At 39.2% G+C, this 27838-nt stretch overlaps 1 protein-coding gene across 4 annotated transcripts in view; it reads left to right on the top strand.

The window, feature by feature from the left end:
* Nucleotides 1-27838, top strand: part of SLC25A40 (solute carrier family 25 member 40) — a 68106-nt gene that overhangs the window by 12008 nt on the left and 28260 nt on the right. For 3 of the 4 annotated variants that reach the window (XM_055272835.2, XM_055272838.2, XM_063636425.1), the window contains 4 exons: nt 17989-18057; nt 20167-20287; nt 24188-24247; nt 26243-26349. In XM_055272835.2, the coding sequence (XP_055128810.1) occupies nt 20191-20287; nt 24188-24247; nt 26243-26349 (264 nt within the window). In that variant the 5' untranslated portion in view covers nt 17989-18057; nt 20167-20190. Of the gene's footprint in view, nt 1-12584; nt 12707-17988; nt 18058-20166; nt 20288-24187; nt 24248-26242; nt 26350-27838 lie in introns of all 4 variants that reach the window. The other variant, XM_055272836.2, reaches the window with a different exon arrangement.

Raw genomic sequence — 27838 nt, forward strand, 5'->3', positions numbered from 1 at the left:
TTGTCATTTGTGGCTAGTGAAGTTTCTGTTTCATTAGCTTACCAGTCAGCTAGTGATTTGATGAAAATTTGCTTAAATGCCTGGAATCCCCGCTAAAACAAACAAGTCTTAATGGGTGGGCTGTGTGTATGTGTGTTGGGGTTGGAAATATTTTCAACATTCAGATGAGCTATTTACATCTCTTTCTTTTTTTTTTTTTTTTTTTTTTTTTTTTTTTGAAACTGAGTCTCGCTCTGTCGCCCAGGCTGGAGTGCAGTGGCGCGATCTCGGCTCACTGCAAGCTCCGCCTCCTGGGTTCACGCCATACATCTCTTTCTTAACCTTTACTTCTGTTTGTGCAGAGCCTGGAGGTCAACCATGGGTTAGAGCTTAATGCCTTCTTGGGTATTCTTGGTGCATGTGCTCCTTTCTAAGTATGGATGTGGCCTTCTAGAGACCCAGAGATATATGGGAGCTTATTTCACAAAACATCTTCATTACCCAGCTTTTTCTCCCAAGCTCTTGTATGTGTCTTTTGTTTTCACCAATTTTTATCCCTTGTTCCAGGTAGCCACAACTGATAAATTTGCCTTTAAGTGTTTTTGACAAACATCCCCTGGGTAGTTGCCTTTATAGCCTTGTGGAGTTCTGAGTTTAGTGAAATAAAGGCAAGTCCCTTTCACTGGTCTTTAGGCAACCACCAGACAAGTAAAAACAGACAATAACAAATCTTTGAGAACAATGTTCACTCTGCTCCTCTGGCACCAGGAATCACCTTGGGAATTCAGGCTGCTCATTAAAAGTAATGCCATTAAAAGTAATGGCAAAAACCACAATTAGTTTACATTGTCTTCTTTTAATGCTACTTTTTTTTTTTTTTTTGGACAGAGTCTTACTCTCTTGTCCAGGCTGGAGTGCATTGGTACGGTCAGCCTTGAACTCCTGGGCTCAAGCGATCCTCCCACCTCAGCCTTCTTAGTACCTGGGACTACAGGCATGCATCACCATGCGTGGCTAATTTTTAAAAACTTTTGGCAGAGACAGAGTCTCCCTATGTTGCTCAGGCTGTAATGCTATCTTTTTTTTTTTTGAGACAGAGTCTCACTCTGTCACCCAGGCTGGAGTGCAGTGGCGCAGTCTCGGCTCCCTGCAACCTCCGCCTCCTGGGTTCAAGCAATTCTCCTGCCCCAGCCTCCCGAGTAGCTGGGATTACAGACATGCGCCACCACACCTGGCTAATTTTTTTTTTTTTTTTTTTTTTGAGACGGAGTCTCGCTCTGTCGCCCAGGCTGGAGTGCAGTGGTGCTATCGCGTCTCACTGCAAGCTCTGCCTCCCGGATTCAAGCCATTCTCCTTCCTCAGCCTCCCAGGTAGCTGGGACTACAGGTGCCCGCCTCCACGCCCGGCTAATTTTTTTGTATTTTTAGTAGAGACGGGGTTTCACCATATTAGCCAGGATGGTCTCCATCTCCTGACCTCGTGATCCACCTGCCTCGGCCTCCCAAAGTGCTGAGATTACAGGCGCAAGCCACCATGCCTGGCCTGTAATGCCATCTTTTTAAAGGTGATACACATATAATCAGTCTTGCCCCTATTAGTACATATACCTATGAGTTTTGACAAACATAGTGTAATCATCAGAATCAAGATTCACAACAGTTCTGTCACTTCTCCGTGACTGTTAGTCTTTTCCTCTTCTTCTCCACTTCCAATCCCTTGGCAATCCAATCTGTTTTATTATTTTGCCTTTGCAATAATGCCAGTTAAATGAAATAATGCCTTTTTAGTCAGGTTTCTTTTACATAGGATAATTTATTTGAGATTCATCCCTGTTGTTGGATGTATCAATACTTTCTTCCTTTTTATTGTGGAGTAGTGCTATATTTTATGCATACAAAAATTTGTTTACCCATTTACCAGTTGAGAGATGTTAGAGTAGATTCTAGTTTGGGGAAATTCATGAAGAAAGATCTTACAACTATTTGTGTACAAGTTTTTATATAAATGTAGATGTCTCATTTTACTTGTGTAAGTACATTGGATTGAGGGTGTTATATGATAAGTCTACTTAAACATTTTTCTTTCACTTTATTCTCTTAATGTTAACATTTTTCAAACTACAGTACATCAAAGTAATAAATTAACATTGGTACAAGACTTTTTCCTAAGCCACATTAACAATTTTATTCATATTTTATGAGTTTTTCCCACTGATGTCATTTTTCTATTCTAGGATCTACTCCAGGATCCCACATTATACTTAGTTTCATGTCTCTTCTGCCTTTAATTTGTGATGGTTCCTCAGTTTTTGTGTACCATGACCTTGAAGAATACTAGTCAGTTATTTTGTAGTATGTCATTTAATTTGGTTTTGTCGGATGTATCTTCATGATTAGATGGAGAGTATGCATTTTTGGCAAGAATATCACAAAAAAATCTTAATACATTGTGACGGGGTACATGATATTTACATTTCTTATTATTGATGATATTAACCTTAACCACTTGGTTAAGGTAATGTCTCGTGTCTGCAGAGTTTTCTACTGTTAAAGTACTATTTTTATATTTGTAATTAATAAGTATCTTAAGGAAGATACTTTGAGACTATGCAAATATCCTGTTTCTCCTCAATAATTTTAGCATCTATTGGTGGATTCTTATTACCGTGTTTTTACAGTGCTTATTACCCTGATGTTCTAATGGTGATTTTTTTACTTTCCTCATTCCTCATTAATGTAGAATTCATTAATAGGAATGCTTTTGTAAGGAAGAACTATCACTCATCTCCATCTCTTTATTCAATTGTTTATATAAATATCTACTGATGGATATTTATTTTATGCCATTAGTTATAATCCAGAACAATTATTTTGTGTTTTGTTGCTCAAATTGTTCTAACTTTGGCCTTTGGGAACTCTTTCAGTTTGGCTTCTTTGCCCTTCAATATGTCTTCTTACCACTGCGCTCATCCTTTTAAATCATTTTCTTATTTTTTACCACCATGGCAGTTTCATTTTGTATTTTCCCCACCCTAGGCCTTGGAAACAACCACTTCTGCAAGCATCACTGGTTCCTTTTATTGGAGAATTAAAGATTATGATCTGGATAATAGGTATATTTATTACTACTGAGTTGTTGCTACTGGGATATCATTGGTTCTATACTTCTTCAGCAGACAGCTTAGAAATATTTATATGTATACTAACTCATGCATTTATATAGATTTGTAATTATTTCTGTTTTTGTCCGTTTGTGTATATGCATTTTAAAGCTATGAGTTTGTTATGATAGCTTTGATTCAAATCCAACATCATAGGACAGGGTTTCTTCTAGCTTTCTTGTTTTCTTTATTTGTATCTTCATTCTGTGACAGTGATAAACCTGGCTGTTATTATTTGCTATACATTTACTTATTTGATCAACCTTATACACATATAAGAAACTGGCAAAATGTTTTCCTAAGTAGTTACAGTATTATACATTTCTACTAACAATTTTTGAGAGTTGTCTAGGTGCTTTGCGTCTTTGCTGGCACTTGATATCGTCAACATTTTTTAAAGCCATTCTAATAATTATGTTGTGGTATCTTATTATGGTTTAGTTTGATTTCCATGATGACTAACGATGTGGAGCATCATTTCATCTTCTTGTTTGGTATATCTTTGCCTATTTAAAAAAATGAGTTATTTGGCCAGGTGTGGTGGCTCGTGCCTGTAATCCCAGCATTTTGGGAGGTTGAGGCAGGTGGATCACCGGAGGTCAGGAGTTCGGAACATCCTGGCCAACATGGCGAAACCTCATCTCTCCTACAAATACAAAAATTAGGCAGGTGTAGGCCGGGCGCGGTGGCTCACGCTTGTAATCCCAGCACTCTGGGAGGCCGAGGCGGGCGGATCACGAGGTCAGGAGATCAAGACCACGGTGAAACCCCGTCTCTACTAAAAATACAAAAAATTAGCCGGGCGTGGTGGCGGGCGCCTGTAGTCCCAGCTACTCGGAGAGGCTGAGGCAGGAGAATGGCGTGAACCCGGGAGGCGGAGTTTGCAGTGAGCCGACATTGCGCCACTGCACTCCAGTCTGGGCGACAGAGCGAGACTCCGTCTCAAAAAAAAAAAAAAAAAAAAAAAATTAGGCAGGTGTAATGGCGGGTGCCTGTAATCCCAGCTACTCTGGAAGCTAAGGCAGGAGAATCACTTGAACCCAGGAGGTGGAGGTTGCAGTGAGCCGAGACTGCAGCACCATACTCCAACCTGGGTAACAGAGCGAGACTCTGTCTCACTCACACACACAAAAAAATTGGGTTATTCATTTTCTTATTGAGTTTTGAGAGTTATTTATGTGTTCTGGATATAAGTCCTTTATCAGATATGTGATATATGAAAATTTTCTTCCAGTCTATGGATTGTTTTTTGTTTGTTTGTTTTAAATTTTCTTACCAGTATCTTTCAAAGACTGAGAGTTCTTAAATTTGATGATACATAATTTATACTCTTTTTCTTTTATGGATTATGCCTTTGGTGTCGTATCTAAGTAATTACGTTTAATCCAAGGTCATAAACATACTTATGTTCACTTGTTAAAATTTTATTTTATTTTATTTTTATTTTTTTATTTTTTTGAGACAGAGTCTCACTCTTTCACCCAGGCTGGAGTGCAGTGGCATGATCTCGGCTCTCTACAGGCTCCGCCCCCTGGGGTTCACGCCATTCTCCTGCCTCAGCCTCCCGCGTAGCTGGGACTACAGGTGCCCGCCACCTCGCCTGGCTAATTTTTTTGTATTTTTTTAGTAGAGACGGGGTTTCACCGTGTTAGCCAGGATGGTCTCGATCTCCTGACCTCGTGATCCGCCCGCCTTGGCCTCCCAAAGTGCTGGGATTACAGGCGTGAGCCACCGCGCCCGGCCACTTGTTAAAATTTTATACTTGTACTTAGAGGTTTTACAGTTAGGTCTATATCCATTTTGAGTTAGCTTTTGTATCAAGTATGATGTTATAGATGGAGATTCTTTTTACATCTAATTATTCCAGCACAATTTATTGAAAAAGGCCATTCTTTCTCTATTTAATGGTCTTTTTGCCATGGTCACAAATAATTTGATCATATATATGTGGGTGTATTTTGTTTTTACCCTCTGTTCCATTCCATTGATCAATATGCCTGTTCTTTCTTCATTACCACGGTATCTTAACTACTGTAGCTTTACATTAAGTCAAGAAATCAGATAGTGTGAGGCTTCCAACTTTGTTATTCCTTTTCAAAATCATTTTGGTTATTCTGGTTTCTTTGCCTTTCTATATGAATTTTAGAATCAACTTGTCAATTTCTATGAAATGTTGTGCTAGGGTTTTATTCAGAATTGCTATGAATCTGTGTATCTGTTGGGGTAGAACAGATGACCTTATAATTTTGAGTCTTGCAATCTATGAATATGGAATATTTCTCATTTACTTAGGGCTTCTTTGATTTATTAGTGTCTTTTAGTTCTCAGTGTACAAAGCTTGTACATATTGTGCATAGATTTATACCTAAGTATTTCACATTTTTGGAGCTGTTTGACACATTGTTTCAAATAACTTTGTTGCTAATATATAGGAATACACTTTTGTATATTACCTTATCTCGCAGTCCTTCTAAACTAAGTTATTACTTCTAAGTGGCTTTTTCAATTTTGTAGATTCTTAGGGTTTTTCTACATTTTGTCTTGGCTAGCTAGACACTGCGTTCTTTTTTGTATGTGTTTAATTTCTTTTTTTTTTTTAATTTGAGACAGAGTCTAGTTCTGTCACCCAGGCTGGAGTGCAGTGGCACGATCTGGCTCACTGCAACCTCCACCTCCCGGGTTCAAGCGGTTCTCTTGCCTCAGCCTCCTGAGTAGCTGAAATTACAAGCGCCTGCCACCAAGCCCAGCCAATTTTTGTATTTTCAGTAGAGACAGGGTTTCACTGTGTTGAGCAGACTGGTCTTGATCTCCTGACCTCAGGTGATCCACCCACCTCGACCTCCCAAAGTGCTAGGATTACAAGCTGAGCCACTGTGCCCAGCCCGCATTTAATAATCTTGCTTTATTGTACTGGGTAAATTCTTCAGTACTTTGTTGAATAGAAATGATGAGAGTAGTAAATGGTTCTTATCAAACTGAGGAATTTCCCTTTCATTGAAAGGGATTGAAAGGCTTGCTCAAGCCTTTCAGTCATGGTGGGTGTGGGATGTTGTCAAAGGTTTTCTTCTTCCTCTATCATCTGACTGGACGTTTATTTATTTATTTTTTATTTTTATGTTTTTGCCTCAAGGGACCAGCCTTTATTTTTTTTCCTATTGTTTTTCAGCTTTCAATTTTATTGATTTTTATTTTCATTTCTTTCTTCTTCTTTTGGTTCTAATTTGTTCTTTTTTTTAGCTTAGATCATTAATTTTAGGCCTTCTCTAATACAAGCATGTAATGCTATAAATTTCATTGTAAATGCTGCTTTAGCTGCATCTCAAAACTTTAGGTAATTCTTGCCGTTTTCTACTTCCATGTAAGTTTTGGAAAATAGTTTGTCAAACCCACAAAAGTAAGAAGATTTGGAATTTTGGTTATGATTCCTGTGAATCTATAGATAAATTTGGAAGAATTTTTATCTTTATAGCATTTATTCTTCCAGTCTATGAAATGGTAGTATTTCTTCATTTATTAAGATCTTTAATAAATTAGTGAAAGGTACACAACTACAGAACCAATGGATGTTAAAATGACAACAAAGCAATATTATGAACAACCTTATGCTGATAAATTCAACAACTTAAATGAAATGAACAAATTACTTGAAATACACTAACTGTCAAAGCTTACAGGAGAAGAAATAACCTAAATATATCTACTAAAGAAAACTCCAGGCCTGGATAGCTTCACTGGTGAATTCTCTCACATGTGCATTTGAAGAAAGGCAAAGATGATACAAAAAATTATGGATCAGCATCCCTAATAAACATAGATGGTTAAATTCTTAGCAAAAATTTAACAAATGAAAACCAATTCTATATACAAAGGATAAAACATCATGAGTAAATGGAGGTTTATTCCAGGAATCAAGCAGTGTAAATCACCATGTAACCAGACCAAAAAGGAAAAACCATATGTTCATTTCAATAGATACTATCTGTTGCTGTATAACAAATTATTCCAAAATGTAGTTATCTTAAAATAACTAACCTTTATTATCTCACAGTTTTTGTGTGTCAGGAATCTGGATGCAGCTTAGTTAAGTAAGCTCAGGATCTCTCAGGACAGTGCAGTGAAGGTGTTGGCTGAGGTTGCATTTATCTCAAGGCTCAACCAGGGAGGGATCTAATTTAAAGCTCACTAGGGGTTGTTGGCAAGATTCACTTTCCTTTGGCTTGTTGGTCTGAAGGGCCTCAGTTCAATGCTATTATCTGGAGGCTGTTTTTGTTGCCCAAATGGCCTCCACATAGGGCAGTTCACAGCATGACACCCTGTATCATTGAATCACGGTATTTCCCTGACCCCTTCATGCATGGGAACTGGAGTGTATGAGCACTGGCAGGGGCACTTGCTGTTCCACCCCTCACATGATGGGGAGTGCAAGTGAGTGGGTGCAAGAGCTGGGGCGAGTGCTTTTGGGCACCAGCAAGAGCAAACTCTGTACCAGCTGCGTGGCAGCATCTAGGAGAGGGGTGCCTGTGACCCCTGAAGCCCCAGAGGAAATGATACAGTGCCCTTTCAGTTTTGCCATCCACGGACAGCTTAAGTGTTAGCAGCTTAGGAGGGTCAGTGTGATGGCCTTTTATATGCTCATTTGTGGCACCTGAGTTCTTGTCTGGCATCCAGGAAAAATGTCACATGAATGACTTCAATATGGTAAATGCAGGGGGTTTTATTGCTGATGAAAGTGGCTCTCAGCAAGAAGGGGAGCTGAAAAGGGGTTGGAGCAGGAAGGTAATCTTACCCTGAGGTCCAGCCGTCCCCAGCCAGACTCATCTCCAAAGCTACACCATCAAGCCATCACTCTGAAGTCAAGCTGCTTCTCTCAGACATCCAGCTGCTTCTTCTCTTCCCTGTGCTGGCTGAGCCTGCGGTTTTTATGGGCATAGGATGGGGGTGGGGCACGCCATAGGTAGTTTTGGAAAAGGCAGCATTCAAGTGGGAAGATGGGGATCTAAGTTCTCACTTTGGGCTGCAGTTCCAGGCTTGAGGGTGGGGTCCTCACTGGGGATCTGCCCTCTTCTGCCCAGAATTTATCTGCCTCTTGTCCTTATCATCATCAGATAAAGCTAGTGAAGAAAGCAGAGTCAGCTTTAGTGGACATCACAGTCTTTTATAAGTTAATCTTGAAAGTGACATTTTATCGTTTTTGTCCTTTGCTTCAGAAGGCCAACAACAGAAAAAATAGGCATATTGAGCTTTGTCTAAACTTAAAACTTTTGTATGTTGAAGAACACTATGAAGAAAGTGAAAAGACAGCCCACAAAATAAGCTATTTTGCGTCTTATATATCTGGTAAGGATCTAGTATCCAAAAAATATAAAGAACTATTATAACTCAATGATAAGAAGATGACCCAATTTAAAAATGACCGAAGGATCTAAATAGCTATTTCTCCAAAGAAGATATATTAGATGGGAACTAAAGACATGAAAAGATGCATAACATAACAATTCCTTAGAAAAATGCAAAGTAATACCACAATGAGATTTCACGATTCATATATTCAAAGGAATAAAATGTTAAAACTGACTATACCAAGTGTTGTTAAGGATGTGAAGCAACTGCAACTTGCATATAGTGCTGGTGAGTGTGTAAAATGGTTCAACTGCTTTGGAAAACATTTTCTGAATTTCTTTAAATGTTAAACATACATTTACCATTTGATCCAGCTATTCTACTTATGTATTTACTCAAGATTTAAACAGATAATCATAGTTGCTTTATTTGTAATAGCCCCCAAGTTGAAACAACCCAGATTTTCATCAACAGATACATGGATAAATTGTAGTATATTTATGCAATGGAATAGTATTCAGAAGTGGAAAGGAACCAAGTATCAATTCATGTAATAAAATGAATGAGTTTCAGAATAATTAGTGAGTAAAAGAAACCAGAAAAAAAGGGGGTACAAACTGGAATAGAATAAAGGGGAGAGGTTTTTTTGGTTTTTTTTTTTTTTTTGGAACAAGGTCTCACTTTGTCACTTTGACACCCAGGCTGGCATGTAGTGGCAGGATATAGCTCACAGCAGCCTTGACCTCCTGGGCTCAAGTGATCCTCCCATCTCAGCCCCCCATGTAGCTGGGACTAGAGGTGCACACCACTACACCTAGCTCATTTTTTGTATTTTTTTTCTAGAGGTGGAGTTTCACCACATTGCCCAGGTTGGTCTGAAACTCCTGAGGTCAAGCAATTTGCCTCACTTGTCCCTGCAAAGTGCTAGGAATACAGGCATGAGCCACCACATCCAGCCAGAGGGGAGAGTTTTCAATTCCAAAATTTCTCTTTAACAGAAAATTGAAAACAAATATACAGTGCCAAGATTACCACCAGCAATATCCCAGAACTCAAATAGGATGAGGCAGCTTTCAGAGCCACAGATAAATGAAAAAACTCTAAGCAGATGGTCTGATATTGTGAAATATATATTTGGCTTTCATCTCCATTTCCTGATGTACAACTCCTAAAATCCTTAGAATCTCCAAAGTCGTATATTTTTGTATGCTGATACTGACTGATAGCTTTAGGGTAGGGTTGGTCACCAGCAAAATGAAGGCATGATTAGAAGTTTGGGACTTACAGCTGTACCCTGAAACCTTCGGGGAGAGGAGAGGAGCTGAAGATCAAGTTGATCACTAATGACCAGTGGTTTAATTAAGTAGGCCTACATCATGAAGCCTTCATCAAAACCCGAGAGGACAGGGCTCAGAGAGCTTCTGGATATCTGAATATGTTGAGGTTCCTGCAGGGTGGCATGCCCAGGAAGGGAATGGAAGCACCACCTCCTTTCCCTATACCTTGCCCTGTACATTTCTTCACCTATTTCCTTTGCAATATCATTTATAAGGAACCAGAAAACCTGTTTTGCTGAGTTCTGTAATCCACTCTAGTAAATTGTTCAAACCCAGAGAGGGAGTTGTGGGAACCCCAACTCGAATCTGATTAGTCAGAAGTTCTGGAGGCATGGACTTGTGACTGAAGGTGGGGAGGCAGTCTTGGAGACAGCCCTCAACCTGTGGGATCAGATTCTTATTTCCAGGTAGGTAGTATCAGAATTAAATTGAAGGATATCCAGGTGGCAGGGTCCACTGCATATAGGTAGGGGGATCTCCTCACCCCCAAACATTTGGTCAGATAATTCTTTCTTGATTCTTCTGGTGTGAGAGCAGAGGAAAAACACGGTTTGAGAGTTTAACCTAAACAGGGAAAGTATCTGTGATACTTTTCCTCCGAGTCTTCCTGGCACCAAGTGCACAGAATAGTTCCCTTTAATTCATGGTTTCTATGCTGAAAGTTGTGAGATTGAGGTGGACAACCAGCTTCCCTATCATCTTGGGTTCCCTTTCAGGAGAATTCTTCCTCCCTCAACTCATTGGAAGCATTGGCAGTGCCTGAAGGTAGAAATATTGCTAAGGGCAGGCAGAGTAAAAGGTGGGGAGGTGGTACCGCCATCCCTGACCTTGCAAACTCTGCTGTATAACTCAACCAAAGGAGATGCCAAATCATAGTGGCTGTTCAGCACCACACTGTAAGAGGTATGTTCCACAGATCCCCTAGGCAGAAACGCCTAACCATCCTTCTCACACTGCTGTGATACATTCTTTGTGATTTCCCCTATTGAGGACAGGCAGCATTTAGATTGCTTACTGAAGCTTAGGCAATCCTGTGCTTAAGGTGCCATCTAGTACCAAAAAGGAGGCAGTGACCTAGTGGGAAACAATATTCAACAGATAAATCACGAAGAGTGTCTAAGCAAACATGCCCAGTAAACACCAAAACAATCCAGACCAAAAAGACTGGAATAAATGAATTATTCATTGCAAAGATATGGACATAAATCTATAGGAAATAACAAATAAGGAACAGTGACCTCCCCAAAAAGACGTAGCAAAACTCCAGTGACTGATCCTAAAGAGACACAGTACATGAGCTCTCCAACCAAGGATTTAAAATAACAGTTTTAAGTAAACTTAGTGATCTCCAAGATAAAACAAAAAAAAAAATTCAGAAATTTATCAAAGAAATTAAACAGATTGAAATTGTTTTTAAAAATGAAATCTGGAACTCAGCAATACATTTGTCCACTGAAAATTTGATTAGATACTGTGAACAGCAGAATGGATCAAGCAGAGAAAAGAATCAGTGAGCTTTTTAAAGGACAGGCTATTTGAAAACACACAGAGGAGAATGAAAAGGAATGAAGATTACCTACAAGATACAGAAAATTACTTCAAAAGACCAAATCTTAAGAATTATTGGTGTTCAAGAGGGAGTTGAGGTAGAAAACTTATTCAAAGAAATAATAACAGAAAACTTTCCCAAACTTGAGAAAGATATAAATATCCAGTTATAGGAAGGTCTGAGAACAATAAACAGATTTGATCCAAATAAGATTTCCCTAAGGCATATGTTGGGAAAACCAGCCCCACACCACCCAGTGGATACCCCAAGTCTGGCGGAGACAAAGGAGTTAGAAAGAGACAGAATAAGCACTTGAAAGGCGGGTCCAGGGGACCAGAGCGTCTGAGGCTTGCTCCTGGCCCAGAGCCCTTGGGCTCCGCCCAATTTATTGGTTTACAAGCTCTTTGTTCTTAGGGCAGATGGGAGGGATAGGAAGGGATAAGGAAAAGGATTAATCAGTGAAGGAACTTGTGAGTCATTCGTGGTTTCTGTGAATTTCCTTGAGCAAAGGCATGTGTCTTAACTAAGATCTTTAACTTATCAGGACTGAAACAGGTGGGAGTGGGTTTCAGGAGGAGCCAAGATGTTTGATTATACTTCACTGCTTCAAGGAGTGTTATCTCCCTGAGTAACCTGTGGAATGCCGCCCAGTGGTTATGCTCTCGGGGCATAAAGACATGAAGGCAATAAGGAGACATTTCTCCTCAGAGGCCGCTCATGGTTTCCCATGAGTGTCTCACGCAGGGGAGACCAACTCAACTGGCACCCCAGAAACTGTCTTTCCCACAGCATATAATAATCAAACTCTAAAAGGGCAAGGATAAAGAAAGGATTCTAAAAGCAGCAAAAGAAAAGAATCAAATAACATGTAAACAAACTCCAATTCGTCTGGCAACAGACTTCTCAACAGAAGCCATACAGGCCAGGAAGGAGTTAGATGACATTTTTAAAGGGCTGAATGAAAAAAATCTGCCATCCAAGAATACTGTATCCAGCAAATATACCCTTGAAATGTGAAGGCCAGATAAAGTTTTTCCTAGACAAAAGCTAGGAGGATTCACCACTGCCGTACCCATTTTACAAGAAACGCTGAAGGGAATTGTTTAACCTGGAAGAAAAAAAAGTGCAAAAAGAAAACATTTGAAGGTGCAAAACTGGCCAGTTAAAGTAAGTACACAGACCATTAATATTCATTCATTTTTTTTTTTTTTTTTCCTAGAGAGGGTTTTGTTCTATCGCCCAGGCTGGAGTGCAGTGGCATGATCTCAGCTCACCGAAACCTCTGCTTTGTGGGCTCAAGCGATCCTCCCACCTCTGCCTCCCAAGTAGCTGGAATTACAGGTGTGTGCGACCACACCTGGCTAATTTCTGTGTTTTTTTGTAGAGATGGGGTATCACCATGTTGCCCATGCTGGTCTTGAACTCCTGGGCTCAAGCAATCCACCTGCCTTGGCATTCCAAACTGCTGGGATTACAGGCATGGACCACTGTGCACAGACCCCAAGAATATGCTTCCCCCCACCCCCCAGAGAGACGGAGTCTCACTGTGTCACCCAAACTGGAGTGCAGTGGTGTGATCTTGGGTCACTGCAACCTCTGCCTCCCGGGTTCAAGCAATTCTCCTGCCTCAGCCTCCTGAGTAGCTGGAACTACAGGCATGCACCACTGCACCTGGCTAATCTTTATTTTTATTAACGGAGTTGGGGTTTCGCCCTCTTGTCCAGGCAGGTCTCAAACTTGTGGTCTTAAGTGATCCGCCCGCCTTGGCCTCCCAAAGTGCTGGGATTACAGGCCTCAGCCACCACACCTGGCCTCCCAAGAATATTCTAATGCTGTAATTGTGGTGTGCAATTCACTCATAACTGTAGTATGAAGCATAAGAGAAAAATCTATCAAAAACTGTAATAGCTACTGCAGCCTGTTGAGAGATAAGGAATATAAAAATATGTAAATTAAGACAAAGTCAAAATATGTGGAGGATGTAATTAAAGTGTAGAGCTTTTTTTTTTAGTTTTCTCTTTGTTTCTCTTCTTTATTATCTAAAATAAGTTTTCATCTTTTAAAAACAATTTGTTGTATTTACAAGATGATTCTTAAAATTCATGCTAACCACAATGGAAAAACTTATTGTAGATACACTAAAAATAACAAGCAATGCGTTAGACCAGTAGTGGTGGCTCGTGCCTGTAGTCCTAGATCTTCAAGAGGCTAAGGCAATAGGATTGCCTGAGCCCAGCAGCCTGAGGTTGCAGTTAGCTGTGATCCTGCCACTGCACTCCAGTTTGGGCACCAGAGCAGGACCTTGTCTCAAAAAAAGAAAAGAAAAAATCAACAAATCAAAACATACTAACAAAGAAAATCACTTAGCCACAAAGGAAAACAGTAAGAATGGAAGAAAAGGAGACAAGTTAGAAAACAGCCATTAAAGAAACAACAAAAGGGCAGTGGTAAGTTATTATTAGTACTAACACAGAATAAAAATAGATTCAGTTCTCAGCTTAAAGACACAGAATGGCTAAATGGATTAAGAAAACCAAGACCCAACCATATGCTGTCTACAAGAAACGTACTTAATCTATAAAGACACAATTTGAAAATGAAGGGATGGAGAAAGGTATTTATGCGAGTGGAAACCAAAAAGGATCTGGAGTAGCTATGCATATGTAAAATAGGCTACTAGTCAAAGACTGTAAAAAGAGACCAAGTCACTATAAAATGATGAAGGAGTCAATTCAGCAAGATGATATAACAATTATAAATATTTAACCAATGCAGGAACACCCCAATATATTAAGCAAACATTAATAGATCTAAAGGGAACAGTTTGGTAAAATAAATAAGACCATGTTTTTTTGATACATCAGTATGGTGGATATAGTTTACACTAATCTGTTGTGTATTTCAAAATAGCTAGAAGAGAATAATTCACATGTTTCTAACATAAATAAATAAGATGCTGGATATCCCAAGTACACTGATTTGACTTTATAAATTAAATGAATGTATTAAATTATCACATCCACCCTGAATATAGATGCACCTAATACATATCAATTAAATGTTTAAAATAGTCCTAAAGGGAGAGAGACTGCAATTCAGTATTAGTAGGGAGCTTCAGTAACACACTCTCAGTAATGGACAGATCATTCAGACATAATACCAACAAGGAAACACTGAAGTTAAACTACACAGGCCTAACCGACATTTACAGAACATTTGTGAAAAGAGAATGAAATTCTGTCACTTGTGACAACATGGATGAACCTAGAAGTCCTAGAAATCCTTATGTTAATTGAAATAAGCCAGACAGAGAAAGACAAACATCACATGTTCTCAGTCATATGTGGAGCTAAAAAAGTGGATCTCATGAAGATAGTAGATTGGTAATTACCAGAGGCCAGGAAGGTTTTGGGGAAGGAAACTGGGAAGAGAGGTTGATGAATGAGTACAACTTTCATTTAGAAGAAATAAGACCTAGTGTTTGATCGTTGAGTAAGCATACTTAATAATCTGTTGTACATTTCAAAATAACTGGAAGATAATAATTCGAATGTTCCTAACATAAGTAAAAGATAAATGTTTAAAATGATGGATATCCCAATTACCCTGATTTGATCTTGACACACTATATTAATGTATCAGATTATCACATGTACCCCCAAAACATGTACATCTAGTATGTATCAATAAAAATAAATAAATGTCTTAGTCCATTCTCACACTGCTAATAAAGACATACCTGAGACTGGGTTATTTATAAAGGAAAGTTGTTTAATTGACTCACAGTTCATTGTGGCTGGGGAGGCCTCAGGAAACCTACAATCACAGTGGAAGAGGAATCACACATGTCCTTCACGTGGTGGCAGCAAGAAGCAGTGCCAAGCAAAAGGGGGAAAAGCCCGTTATAAAACCATCACATCTTGTGAGAACTCACTATCACAAGAACATCATGAGGGTAACCACCCCCATGATTAAATTACTTCTCACTGGGTCCCTCTCATGACACATGGGGATTATGGGAACTACAATTTAAGATGAGATTTGGGTGGAGAGACAACCAAACCATATCATGCATTCCTAAGTATTTTTTTAAAAAATGGAATAAAGGATTTCTCAAACCAGTAAGGAAAGTATACATGCCTAAACATCAAAGTAGGTAAAAGATATAAATGGACATACTACAGAAGACGCAATATATACTACTGATAAAAATGTGAAGAGATGTTAAGCATCTTTATTGGCCAGGGGAAGGTGTTACAGTTTGGCTGTATCCCCACCCAGATCTCATCTTGAATTGTAGCTTCCACAGTCCCCACATATTGTAGGAGAGACCTGGTGGGAGGTAATTGAATCATGGGGGTGAGTCTTTCCTGTCCTATTCTTGCGATAGTGAATACCTCTCACGAAATCTGATAGTTCTATAAAGGGGAGTTTCCCCGCACAAGTTCTCTTCTCTGCCGCCATGTGAGACGTGCCTTTTACCTTCTGCCATGATTGCAAGGCCTCCCCAGGCATGTGGAACTGTGAGTTCATTAAAACTCATTTATTTGCTAATTGCCCGGTCTTGGGTATATCTTTATCAGTAGTGTGAAAACGGACTAATACAGAAGGTAAATCAAGATTATAGTAAGGTAGCATTTAACACATGTTTGTTTTGAAAAAATTGAAAATTCTGATGATACTGAGGAGATATTGTTCTATCTTCTGGCTTAAATGTAAGTTACTTTAATCCTTTTACTAAAGATTCTTCATTAATCTCCTGGTTAAGTGAATTTTGTTATTAAGTAACTTCTGTTTCTCAAGAAGGGCTCATGGGTTTTTCATGTTGGAGAATGCTTCTCATTTACACTTGAAGACCACGTTGGCTAGTTAGAGTAAATTGTTAATGGTTACTTCAGTAGCATACAGAAGCAGAAAAGGTATAGAAAAGAGGAATTTTGCAGGGAGTTGAGGGAGGAAAGCTGTTCTTGCAGAACATTTCTTTATGAGATGTTCTACTATTATAGGAAAGCCAAGAGATATTTTGTTAGAGTGAGTTCTTCCACTAGAATGTGTCCTCCCTAAAAAGGGACAGTGTCTGCACATAGGAGAATAGAAACTGGGACAGAAAAAAGATAAGTAGGTTGGTAAAACTGTAGGGAGTTTAAAACAGTGTTGAATACATTATGAATTCTAGGCAGTTCACTGATAATCACTTCTCAAATTTTCTACCTGTACTCCCAAGTCTCTGGGAGTAGAGTTTTGCCTTTTTTTCATTATTTTTGTAATAAATTGAAAAGGAGACTCATTTTTCAGTTCTCATTATAATTAGATAACATGATTTTAGGAGATAATTGATATAACTTATTTTTCTAAAACAGTATATATGTTATGAAACAATTTCATTAACTTTTCTAAAAAGTTATTTCTAAATTTCTGACTTGTTTCCTTACATTCTAATGGCTAGAAATATAATAAAGTTTTCTGGATTTAATTTCATGTGCGCATATTCAAGTTGTCAACCTTGCTGGCATCAGTGTCAACAATAAAGTACTGTGGACCATTTTACCATTCTGGAGGAGAAGTATACCTATATTCTAGCATGCATATATTATTTTTCCACTTAAAGGAGCTCATTTAAATGAATGTTACAAATATGTTCCCTAGACTTGAAGATTCTACATAAGTTTCAGGAACTAAAATATTTTTATTGTACATATTTTCACATATACAGAAAAATACAGAACAATGAAATATTTATGGTATATGTTTACATAGGTTTACCAAATCATAACATTTTAGTATATTTATGTTTTCGAAGTATTGTAAACTACAGTTATTAGAACATTATGGTCCTTAATAATTTAGAATGAACCTCTTAAAAGATACTTTTCTGTATACAAAATGAACAAGATTTCTGAAATATTATCTAATATCAAATTAGTATTATCTAATACCAGACCATGTTCACATATCACTAGTTACCCTCAAACTGGAAAAGTTTGTTTGTTTGAATCAGGGTTCTTTTGGTGGTTGACTCTTTTAAGATTCCTTTAATCTAGAACAGTTTACTCTCCCCTGCCACCTTTTTTCCCACCTTTGACTGAAAGAAATCAAGACAATAGTCCTGTAGGCTAAAAGAGTACAACTTCTACTGTTATGTGGCATCCATTACCTTGTTACACTAGTTGCTGAATTTCCTGTGACTTGGAAGTTAGACCTAAAGCTTGTTGCTTGTTTTGATTCAGATTAAAGGTTCTCCCTCTTACACTCCTCTCCCAAAAAAAAAAAAAAACCTTCATAGATGATGCTGGCCCTTTAATTTTGTGTTAAAAAATCTGGTTGTTCTACTGTAAAAGATGCTAAGATTGATCACTGTGTTTGGGCTCTAGAGTCATTTGCTTATTTGTTTTTAAAAGCAGAGTATATTAACTAGAATGACATGAGGTTTTTGTGAAAATGCTTCTGTAACTAATGCTTGCATTTATGGAGTGCTCTTTATATTCTTCAAGGCAATTAGTAGAAAGCATTTAATGAGTATTTGTCGATTTTTGTATTAAAGTTTTTATGTACTCCTTTCTTTTAGATTTATTATCCTTTTCCTGTGTGAAAAGATATGACAGTTACTTTCTTTTTAATTACAGGTTTTTGGCTACTGATGTTACAAACAATAAAATATTGGAGCATAGAGTTGAAGAAAAGACTTCAACCAGGTAGGTAGAAAATAAAAGTCTAAAGAAACAATAAAATTACCATTTATTTTTATAAAGGACATTATTGATATTATTGACAGAATTGGAATATGAACTGTAGAGTACTGTTCAAAATTAAGTTTCCTGAATTTGATAATTGTATTGTGATTATATAAGATAATATTCTGACATATTTATGGTGAAGGGACATAATGTATGCAGCCTACTTTTGAATGGTTCAGAAAAAAAAAGATAAGTAATTTGACAGATAATTTGGTAAGTCATGGATAAGTAGGAACTCTTATATTGCCAGTAGAAGTATAGATTGATCCAAGCTTTCTGGAAAGCATAATGGCAATTTGTATGAAGTTTTTATTGTCGTTTTGTTTTTGACATGGAGTCTCCTCTGTCACCTAGGCTGGAGTGCAGTAACGCGATCTTGGCTCACTGCAACTTCTGCCTCCTGGGTTAAAGGGATTCTTATACCTCAGTTCCCCACGGAGCTGGGACTACAAGTTTGCGCCACCATGCCTGGCTAATTTTTTGTGTTTTTAGTAGAGACTGGGTTTCACCATGTTGGCCAGGCTGGTCTGAAACTCCTGACCTCAGGTGACCCGCCTGCCTCGGCCTCCCAAAGTGCTGGGATTACAGGTATGAGCCACCACGCTTGGCCCTGTATCAAGTTTTAAAATAGCTTATCCTATCAATCTTACTATCCTTCCTACAGTAATTGTAGGAAAGTTACAAAAATATATATATGTATATATAAGAATATTATAGCAGAATATTTTACAGTTTGGAAATTGGCAACAAGCTGGTATCTAACAATCTGAAACTGATTAAATAAATATAATTAACTACTGTGCAAGCAATAAAAATGTAAATCTATTTTTATTGACACAATGTCTGTAATATATTTTTGAGTGTTAAAGCAGGCTACTAAACAAGCAAAATAGTATTGACCTGTTTTTCAGAAAAGCTGTATGTCCACAGACACGTAAGCGTACGTGTGTTTGATTAATATACAATATTTGGTTAGATGTAATGTGTGTGTATAGACATATACATATGTATGTGTGTATGTGCGTAGACATTTGGAAAGATGACACTCATGTTGCTGGTGATTATTATTATTATTTTTCGAGATGGAGTCTCGCTCTGTTGCCCAGGCTGGAGTGCAGTGGTGCGATCTCAGCTCACTGCAAGCTCTGCCTCCTGGGTTCACGCCATTCTCCTGCCTCAGCCTCCCGAGTAGCTGGGACTACAGACACCCAGCTAATTTTTTGTATTTTTAGTAGAGACAGGATTTCACCACGTTAGCCAGGTTGGTCTCGATCTCCCGATCTCATGATCTGCCCACCTTGGCCTCCAAAAGTGCTGGGGTTACAGGCGTGAGCCACCGCCCCTGGCCGGTGATTATTGAATAGTAAGTTCATAAGTTATTTTTATACTGTTTTGTATTATCTGACTTTTTAAAACTTTTTTTTTTTTTTTTTTTGAGACAGAGTCTTGCTCTGTCACCCAGGCTGGAGTGCAGTGGAGCGAACTCGGCTTACTGCAAGCTCCGCCTCCCGGGTTCACACCATTCTCCTGCCTCAGCCTCTCCGAGTAGCTGGGACTACAGGCGCTCGCCACCACGCCCGGCTAATTTTTTTGTATTTTTAGTAGAGACGGGGTTTCACCATGGCCTCGATCTCCTGACCTCGTGATCCGCCTGCCTCGGCCTCCCAAAGTGCTGGGATTACAAGCGTGAGCCACCGCGCCCGGCCTAAAACTTTTTTATGTTGCTTTTCTCATCAAATTTTTGTAAGATAAAACTTATTAAGGTTATGTGTTTTTATTTTACATCCGTACAATAACTACTGGTATACAATAAAGGGCTGTATTTGCTGATACCTCTGTACTCTATTGGGGAAGTTTTCTTAGTAGTGTTTATGAGGCTGAGTTCACAGACTCAGACGTATTGGTCAACTGCTTTCATTCTGTTATGTGGTCAGTATCTGTTTGGTTAATTCTCTCTTAGTTGTCTTACTAATGTGATGCTGCTCACCCAGCTTAGCTGAAGGACGTTATCATTTTTGAAAGATCAGAGGATGTGCTCTAATTTTATATTTTCTTTTTCTTTAACAGGTTTTTATTTAATTAGTTAAAAATATGGATCCTGAAACAAGGGGACAAGAGATGATCAAAGTGACACCTCTTCAACAAATGCTTGCCTCATGTACTGGAGCTATACTGACATCAATAATAGGTAAAATTATGTTACTGATGTAGATTATGTAACTTTGAATGAATCGGTGCTTCCATTTGAATTTTAGTATCAGTATTTCAACGTAGGTTCTTTCTATTTTCCATAAGTGTTGGCTGGCTGAGAAATAAAGAGAAAGAGTACGAAGAGAGGAATTTTACAGCTGGGCCTCTGGGGGTGACATCACATATTGGTAGGACCGTGATGCCCACCTGAGCCGCAAAACCAGCAAGTTTTATTAAGGATTTCAAAAGGGGAGGAGGTGCAAGTGTGTCCGGAATTGGTGGGTTCTTGGTCTCACCGACTTCAAGAATGAAGCCGCGGACCCTCGCGGTGAGTGTTACAGCTCTTAAGGTGGCGCGTCTGGAGTTGTTCGTTCCTTCCGATGTTCGGATGTGTTCGGAGTTTCTTCCTTCTGGTGGGTTCGTGGTCTCGCTGGCTCAGGAGTGAAGCTGCACACCTTCGCAGTGAGTGTTACAGCTCTTAAGGCGGCGTGTCTGGAGTTGTTCGTTCCTCCTGGTGGGCTCGTGGTCTTGCTGGCTTCAGGAGTGAAGCTGCAGACTTTCGCGGTGAGTGTTACAGTTCTTAAGGCGGCGCGTCTGGAGTTGTTTGTTCCTTCCGATGTTTGGATGTGTTCGGAATTTCTTCCTTCTGGTGGGTTCGTGGTCTCGCTGGCTCAGGAGTGAAGCTGCAGACCTTTGTGGTGAGTGTTACAGCTCTTAAGGCAGCGTGTCTGGAGTTGTTCGTTCCTCCTGGTGGGCTTGTGGTCTCGCTGGCTTCAGGAGTGAAGCTGCAGACCTTCGCGGTGAGTGTTACAGCTCATAAAAGCAGTGTGGACCCAAAGAGTGAGCAGTAGCAAGATTTATTGCAAAGAGTGAAAGAACAAAGCTTCCACAGTGTGGAAGGGGACCCGAACGGGTTGCTGGTGCTGGCTCAGGCAGCCTGCTTTTATTCTCTTATCTGGCCCCACCCACGTCCTGCTGATTGGTAGAGCCGAGTGGTCTGTTCTGACAGGGCGCTGATTGGTGTGTTTACCATCCCTGAGCTAGACATAAAAGTTCTCCACGTCCCCATCAGATCAGTTAGATACAGAGTATCGACACAAAGGTTCTCCAAGGCCCCACCAGAGCAGCCAGACACAGCGTCGACTGGTGCATCCACAAACCTCGAGCTAGACACAGGGTGCTGATTGGTGTGTTTACAATCCCTGAGCCAGACATAAAGGTTCTCCACATCTCCACCAGACTCTGGAGCCCAGCTGGCTTCACCCAGTGGATCCCGCACCGGGGCTGCAGGTGGAGCTGCCCACCAGTCCCGTGCCATGCGCTCGCACTCCTCAGCCCTTGGGTGGTTGATGGGACTGGGTGCCATGGAGCAGGGGGTGGCGCTCGTCCGGGAGGCTCGGGCCGCACAGCAGCCCATGGAGGGGGTGGGAGGCTCAGGCATAGTGGGCTGCAGGTCTCGAGCCCTGCCCTGCGGGAAGGCAGCTAAGGTCCGGTGAGAAATCGAGCACAGTGCCGGTGGGTCCGCACTGCTGGGGGACCCAGTACACCCTCCGCAGCCGCTGACCTGGGTGCTAAGCCCCTCATTGCCCAGGGCTGGCAGGGCTGGGTGGCTGCTCTGAGTGGGGGGCGCCCACCAAGCCCACGCTCACCCGGAACTCCAGCCAGCCCGCAAGCGCCTCACGCAGCCCCGGTTCCCGCTTGCGCCTCTCCCTCCACACCTCCCTGCAAGCTGAGGGAGCCAGCTCCTGCCTTGGCCAGCCCAGAAAGGGGCTCCCACAGTGTAGCGGTGGGCTGAAGGGCTCCTCAGGTGCCGCCAAAGTGGGAGCCCAGGCAGAGGAGGCGCTGAGAGCAAGCGAGGGCTGTGAGGACTGCCAGCACACTGTCACCTCTCACAAGAACAAGGAGTAGGTCACAAGATCACATGCTTCAAAGGGTAAAAGGGAGAACAAAGATCACATGCTTCTGAGGAAACAGGACAAGGGCAAAATCACAAACTCCTGATAAGGGTTCAGCAAAGATCACAAGGCAAAGGGCAAAAGCAGAATTACTGATAAGGGTCTATGTTCAGCGGTGCACATATTGTCTTGATAAACATCTTAAACAACAGAAAACAGGGTTTGAGAACACTGAACCAGTCTGACCTCAAATGTACCAGGGTGGAGTTGCCCAGTCCTAGTAAGCCTGAGGGCACTGCAGGAGACCAGGGCGTATTTCAGTCCTTACCTCAACCGCATAAGACAGACACTCCCAGAGCGGCCATTTATAGACCTCCCCCAGGAATGCATTCCTTCCCCAGGGTATGAATTATTAATATTCCTTGCTAGGAAAAGAATTTAGCAATATCTTCCCTACTTGCACGTCCGTTTATAGGCTATCTGCAAGAAGAAAAATATGGCCCTATTTTGCCCGACCCTGCATGCAGTCAGACCTTATGGTTGTCTTCCCTTGTTCCCTAAAATCACTGTTATTCTGTTCTTTTTCAAGGTGCACTGATTTCATATTGTTCAAACACACGTTTTACAATCAATTTGTACAGTTAACACAATTATCATAGTGGCCCTGAGGTGATGTACATCCTCAGCTTACAAAAATAACAGGATTAAGAAATTAAAGTAAGACAGGGTAAGAAATTATGAAAGTATTATTTGGGAACTGGTAAATGTCCATGAAATCTTCAGAATTTATGTTCCTCTGCTGCAGCTCCAGCCGGTCCCTCTGTTCAGGGTCCCTGACTTCCTGCAACACATACTATCATTTATGATCCGTGAATGTTTCATCATATTATTATATGAAAACAACCCTGGACAGAGATTCAAGAGACTTGAGTCCTTGCTTTGCCATTTTCAGGGTGAATACACTTGGGAACAGTATCTAACTTTTATTTGAACTTCATTATTTCATCTGTAAATTAGGGGCTTATAACTGGGATTTCTTTTGGGTCCCTATCAACGTTAAACTTTTCTGATTCCCCCTTTCTATAGTAGAAAGCAGGAAAATGGAATAAAATATTAGCATAATGAATAATACAGAATTTTTGCAATTTATGTTAATAACAATTACAAATAATCTTTACTTTGCATTAACAGAATTTCTTAAATTTCTCTGGTTCACAGTTTTCTCTTTCTTACAGTCAGCTTCTTGTAGATGTAGCCAAATGACATAGTTCGGTGATAGTTTAGCATTTTAATGATTTTTAAGTTGGCTAGTTTATGTAAATAACAAATGATTAGAACAAATAAATTAATTGCTTATGATATATTTTCAGGTCAGAATTTGAGTTATAAAGGTCATAGAGATCATCTCATATAATTGTCATCATTCTCAAGATGAGGAGAAGTTTTCTTAGAACCATTATTTGGCATTTGTTTCTACTTGGATAAAATATAGCATGCATATTAAAATTACTTTCGTTTGCTGTGCTATGCCCAAATGGAATAGCATAACTTAGTGCTAAAGATGTTTTATGGCCAGTTGACTCAAATTTTTATTATCTGTGCCTCTTATTTGATACAGGTAAATTTAACAGATTAGGAAGACTAATATCATCTGACTATTGATTACTTATAGAAAGTTATTCTTAAAGACTTTTGGAACTTTTACTTCTTATATTAGAAAGCATAAATACTAACTTTAATGCTAATGTAATGATAGTTGTAGGAATATTACGAATAACAGTTTAGTACTCATGAGAGAAATAATTCGTCTATCTTTCACTGATTAACAAAATTTAAGGGCCAAAAAATTAGAATGTTACATTCAAGACTACTTTAAGATAAATAAGCTTACCAATTATATAGCCATGAGGAAAAGTATGAATCAATGTATTTTGTGTTCTTTGTAAAACATCTATCCAATTTACAGATACCACTTGCTAATTGAAATTTACATATCTTCATAGTGACACCCCTGGATGTTGTTAAAATTAGACTGCAAGCCCAAAACAACCCACTCCCCAAAGGTATGTGTACTAATTACCCTAAAAATGTTATGTTTGATTTTTAAATGTTCCTGTGTTTATTTTTTTTGCATAACATTCATTTGCTAATTTATTAAAATTGATGCCTCTTTATCCTCATGAAAAACATTTTTTTTCACCATTTAGTTGTACGTGATGAGGTGTAGGCAAAAAGCAAATAAATATGTAACATTTGTATGGACCTACTAATTAAAGCAAAGGATGGTTATGTATTTGTATTTGTGCCTCAGAGGTAAGAACAGAATTATATTTGTGAGGGACCTTAGAATCCAGCTTACGCCTGTGTCCAAAAGTTGTGCCCATGTTCAAGTGTTCATGACCATCATACAACTATTGCTTGAATATAGTGATTGGAAATTTATTATTTTATCAGACAGCTTGGTTAATTTCTGGATAGTAGTTTATGTAGAATTTGAGACAAATAATGATGTATTTTTATAAGATAGGCAAGATTAGCAATTCCTTAGTATTTTATAGGTTTATAAAGATAATGGCATCGCAACCATATTTTAAGTGGCAGAAAACACACTGTTTGGACTGTGAGAAAATTGGCACAGATACAAAGCCACTGTGTTGAATACAGAGCAGTGAGATGGGATGAACAGCCCTGGTATTTTAGATGAATGAAAGGATAGATTGATTGTGGGAAGAGGCTAGAAAGGTAATTTCCTATACATTAAAGAAAGCTGTAAAAGCAGAAGGAAACACGTAGACTTAAGTATTACAAAGTTCACAGCTTTGTATTTTTACCTACTGTTGGGCAGAGAAGACAATTTTGGCAACAGTTAGTCCAGCAAGTGGGAAGAAGTTGGTATTAGAGAAAGTTGTACTACCTTAGGTGGAATGTGACAAATGGCTAGACTGAGCAGTACAGATACAGAAAAAGAGACAAAGCATAGCATTATGTACATTGAGAATGACATTTAAAAAAAAATTATATTTTTGTCTGAATTTCCCTTGCATACTACAGATTTTTCTTCTGGACAGATAGAGAAGATATGCGTCCATGTTCTCTTCTCTAAATGGGTTTTCGTCTTTTATCTTCCTGCTTCATTCCCTCAGATAACTTAAAAGAAGTTATTTTTGTGTCTTTCCTTTTTTTTTTTTTTTTTTTTTTTTTTTTTTTTAGACTGGGTCTTACTCTGTCACCCAGGTTGGAGTGCAGTAGTGTGATCATAACTCACTGCAGCCTTGACCTCCTGGGCTCAGGTGATCTTCCCACTTCAGCCTCCTGAGTAGCTGGGACTACAGGCATGTGCCATCGCACCCAGCTAATTTTTAAAATTTTTTTGTAGAGATAGAGGCTCACTGTGTAGCCCAGGCTGAAATCAAACTCCTGGCCTCAAGTGGTCCCCTGGCCTTGGCCTCCCAAAGTGCTGGGATTACAGACATGAGCTACCATGCCCAGCCATTTTCTTACTGCAGTGCTGAAAACATAATGTCCACTAATTCACAGTTACTTTTTTTTTTTTTTTTGAGACAGAGTCTCGCTGTGTCACCCAGGCTGGAGTGCAGTGGTGTGATCTTGGCTCACTGCAAGCTCTGCCTCCTGGGTTCACGCTATTCTCCTGCCTCAGCCTCCTGAGTAGCTGGGACTACAGGTGCCCGCCACCACGCCCTGCTAATTTTTTGTATTTTTAGTAGAGACGGGGTTTCACTGTGTTAGCCAGGATGGTCTGGATCTCCTGACCTCGTGATCTGCCCGCCTCGGCCTCCCAAAGTGCAGGGATTACACCAGCTTAATTTACAGTTACTTTTAACAACTCTGAGTTTAGAATGCACTGCAGTAGCATTAAGCAAATCAAATTAATTTTGTCTGTTTCATCCTAAAAAGTAGAGATAGTTATTTATCTTTTTCAAGATTGTTTCTCTTTTCGTAATTTTCTAGTTTCCTCATTGTTATGTCAATTTCTTCATCTGTAAAAGTAATAACACTTATGTGAGGTAATTGTTGGTTGTTGGAATCTTTTTTGTTAGGAAAATGTTTTGTATATAGTAATGGACTCATGGATCATCTATGTGTCTGTGAAGAGGGAGGCAACAAACTATGGTATAAGAAGCCAGGAAATTTCCAGGGAACATTGGTAAGGTGGTTATATTATTTAGAATCACAGTATATTTTCTATTTAATCTTATATGTGAAAGATTTTCTAATTGCAAGAGGGTTAAGAATCATACTAAACTGAGAACAAGGAACTACTTCTTTGCTTTTTAACCCTTTGTTATCCTTTTCATAGGTTCATGGTTTTGTGTAAAAAAGGGGGAGGTAACTTTTTAAAAAACTAAACATTTTTATTTTGCGATAATATAAAATGAAAAAAATATATACAGACAGATTTCATGTACTCTTTTCTTAGTTTCCCCCAGTGGTACCATCTTACAAAACTAATACAGTGTCACCACTAGGATTTTGACATTGATTGATACAATTAAAATAAAGAATAATTTCATTATCACAAGGATTCTTCCTGTTTCCTTTTTTAGAGCCACACCCATTTCCCTTGTGTTCTCACCAACTCCTTAAGCCCTGACAACTACTAATCTGTTCTTCATTTATATAATTTTGTCATTTCAAGAGTGTTATATAAATGGAATCATAACATATATAACCTTTCGGGGTTGGCATTTTTTACATAGCATAATTACCTGGTGATTCATCCAGGTTGTTGCATGTGTCAATCATTTGTTCCTTTTTATTGCTCATGATATAGATTATTTCATGGTGTACATATAATACAGTTTATTTTCAGAATTTTTTCCAGATTTTGGCTATTACGAATAAAGCGGCTACAAACATTCACTTACTCTGGGAAAAATGCCTTAGGGAATACAGTTGCTGAGTCATATGGTAGTTGCATGTTTAGAGTTTAAGCAACTCCTAACCTGTTTTCTACACTGGTTCTACCATTTTACATTTTCATTAGCACTGTGTGACTGATGCAATTTCTCCACGTCTTCACTAGTGTTTTGGTATTGTCACTACTTTTATTTTACCAATTATGATAGATGTGTAGAGATATCTCATTGTGGTTTTAATTTGCATTTCCCTAGTGGCTAATGATGTTGAACATCTTTTAATATGCTTATTTCCCTCTTCAGTAAAAAGGCTTTCATGTCTTTTGCCCATTTTCTAATTAAATTGTAGTTTTACTGTTGATCAAAATTCACAATGAGATACCATCTCACACCAGTTAGAATGGCAATCATTAAAAAGTCAAGAAACAACAGGTGCTGGAGAGGATGTGGAGAAATAGGAACACTTTTACACTGTTGGTGGGACTGTCAACTACTTCAACCATTGTGGAAGTCAGTGTGATGATTCCTCAGGGATCTAGAACTAGAAATACCCTTTGATCCAGCCATCCCATTACTGGGTATATACCCAAAGGATTATAAATCATGCTGCTATAAAGACACATACACACGTATGTTTATAGTGGCACTATTCGCAATAGCAAAGACTTGGAACCAACCTAAATATCCAACAACCATAGACTGGATTAAGAAAATGTGGCACATATACACCATGGAATACTATGCAGCCATAAAAAAGGATGAGTTCATGTTCTTTGT

The sequence above is a fragment of the Symphalangus syndactylus genome, chromosome 3 (genome assembly GCF_028878055.3).
Source record: "Symphalangus syndactylus isolate Jambi chromosome 3, NHGRI_mSymSyn1-v2.1_pri, whole genome shotgun sequence".
Classification (NCBI taxonomy): Eukaryota; Metazoa; Chordata; class Mammalia; order Primates; family Hylobatidae; genus Symphalangus; species Symphalangus syndactylus.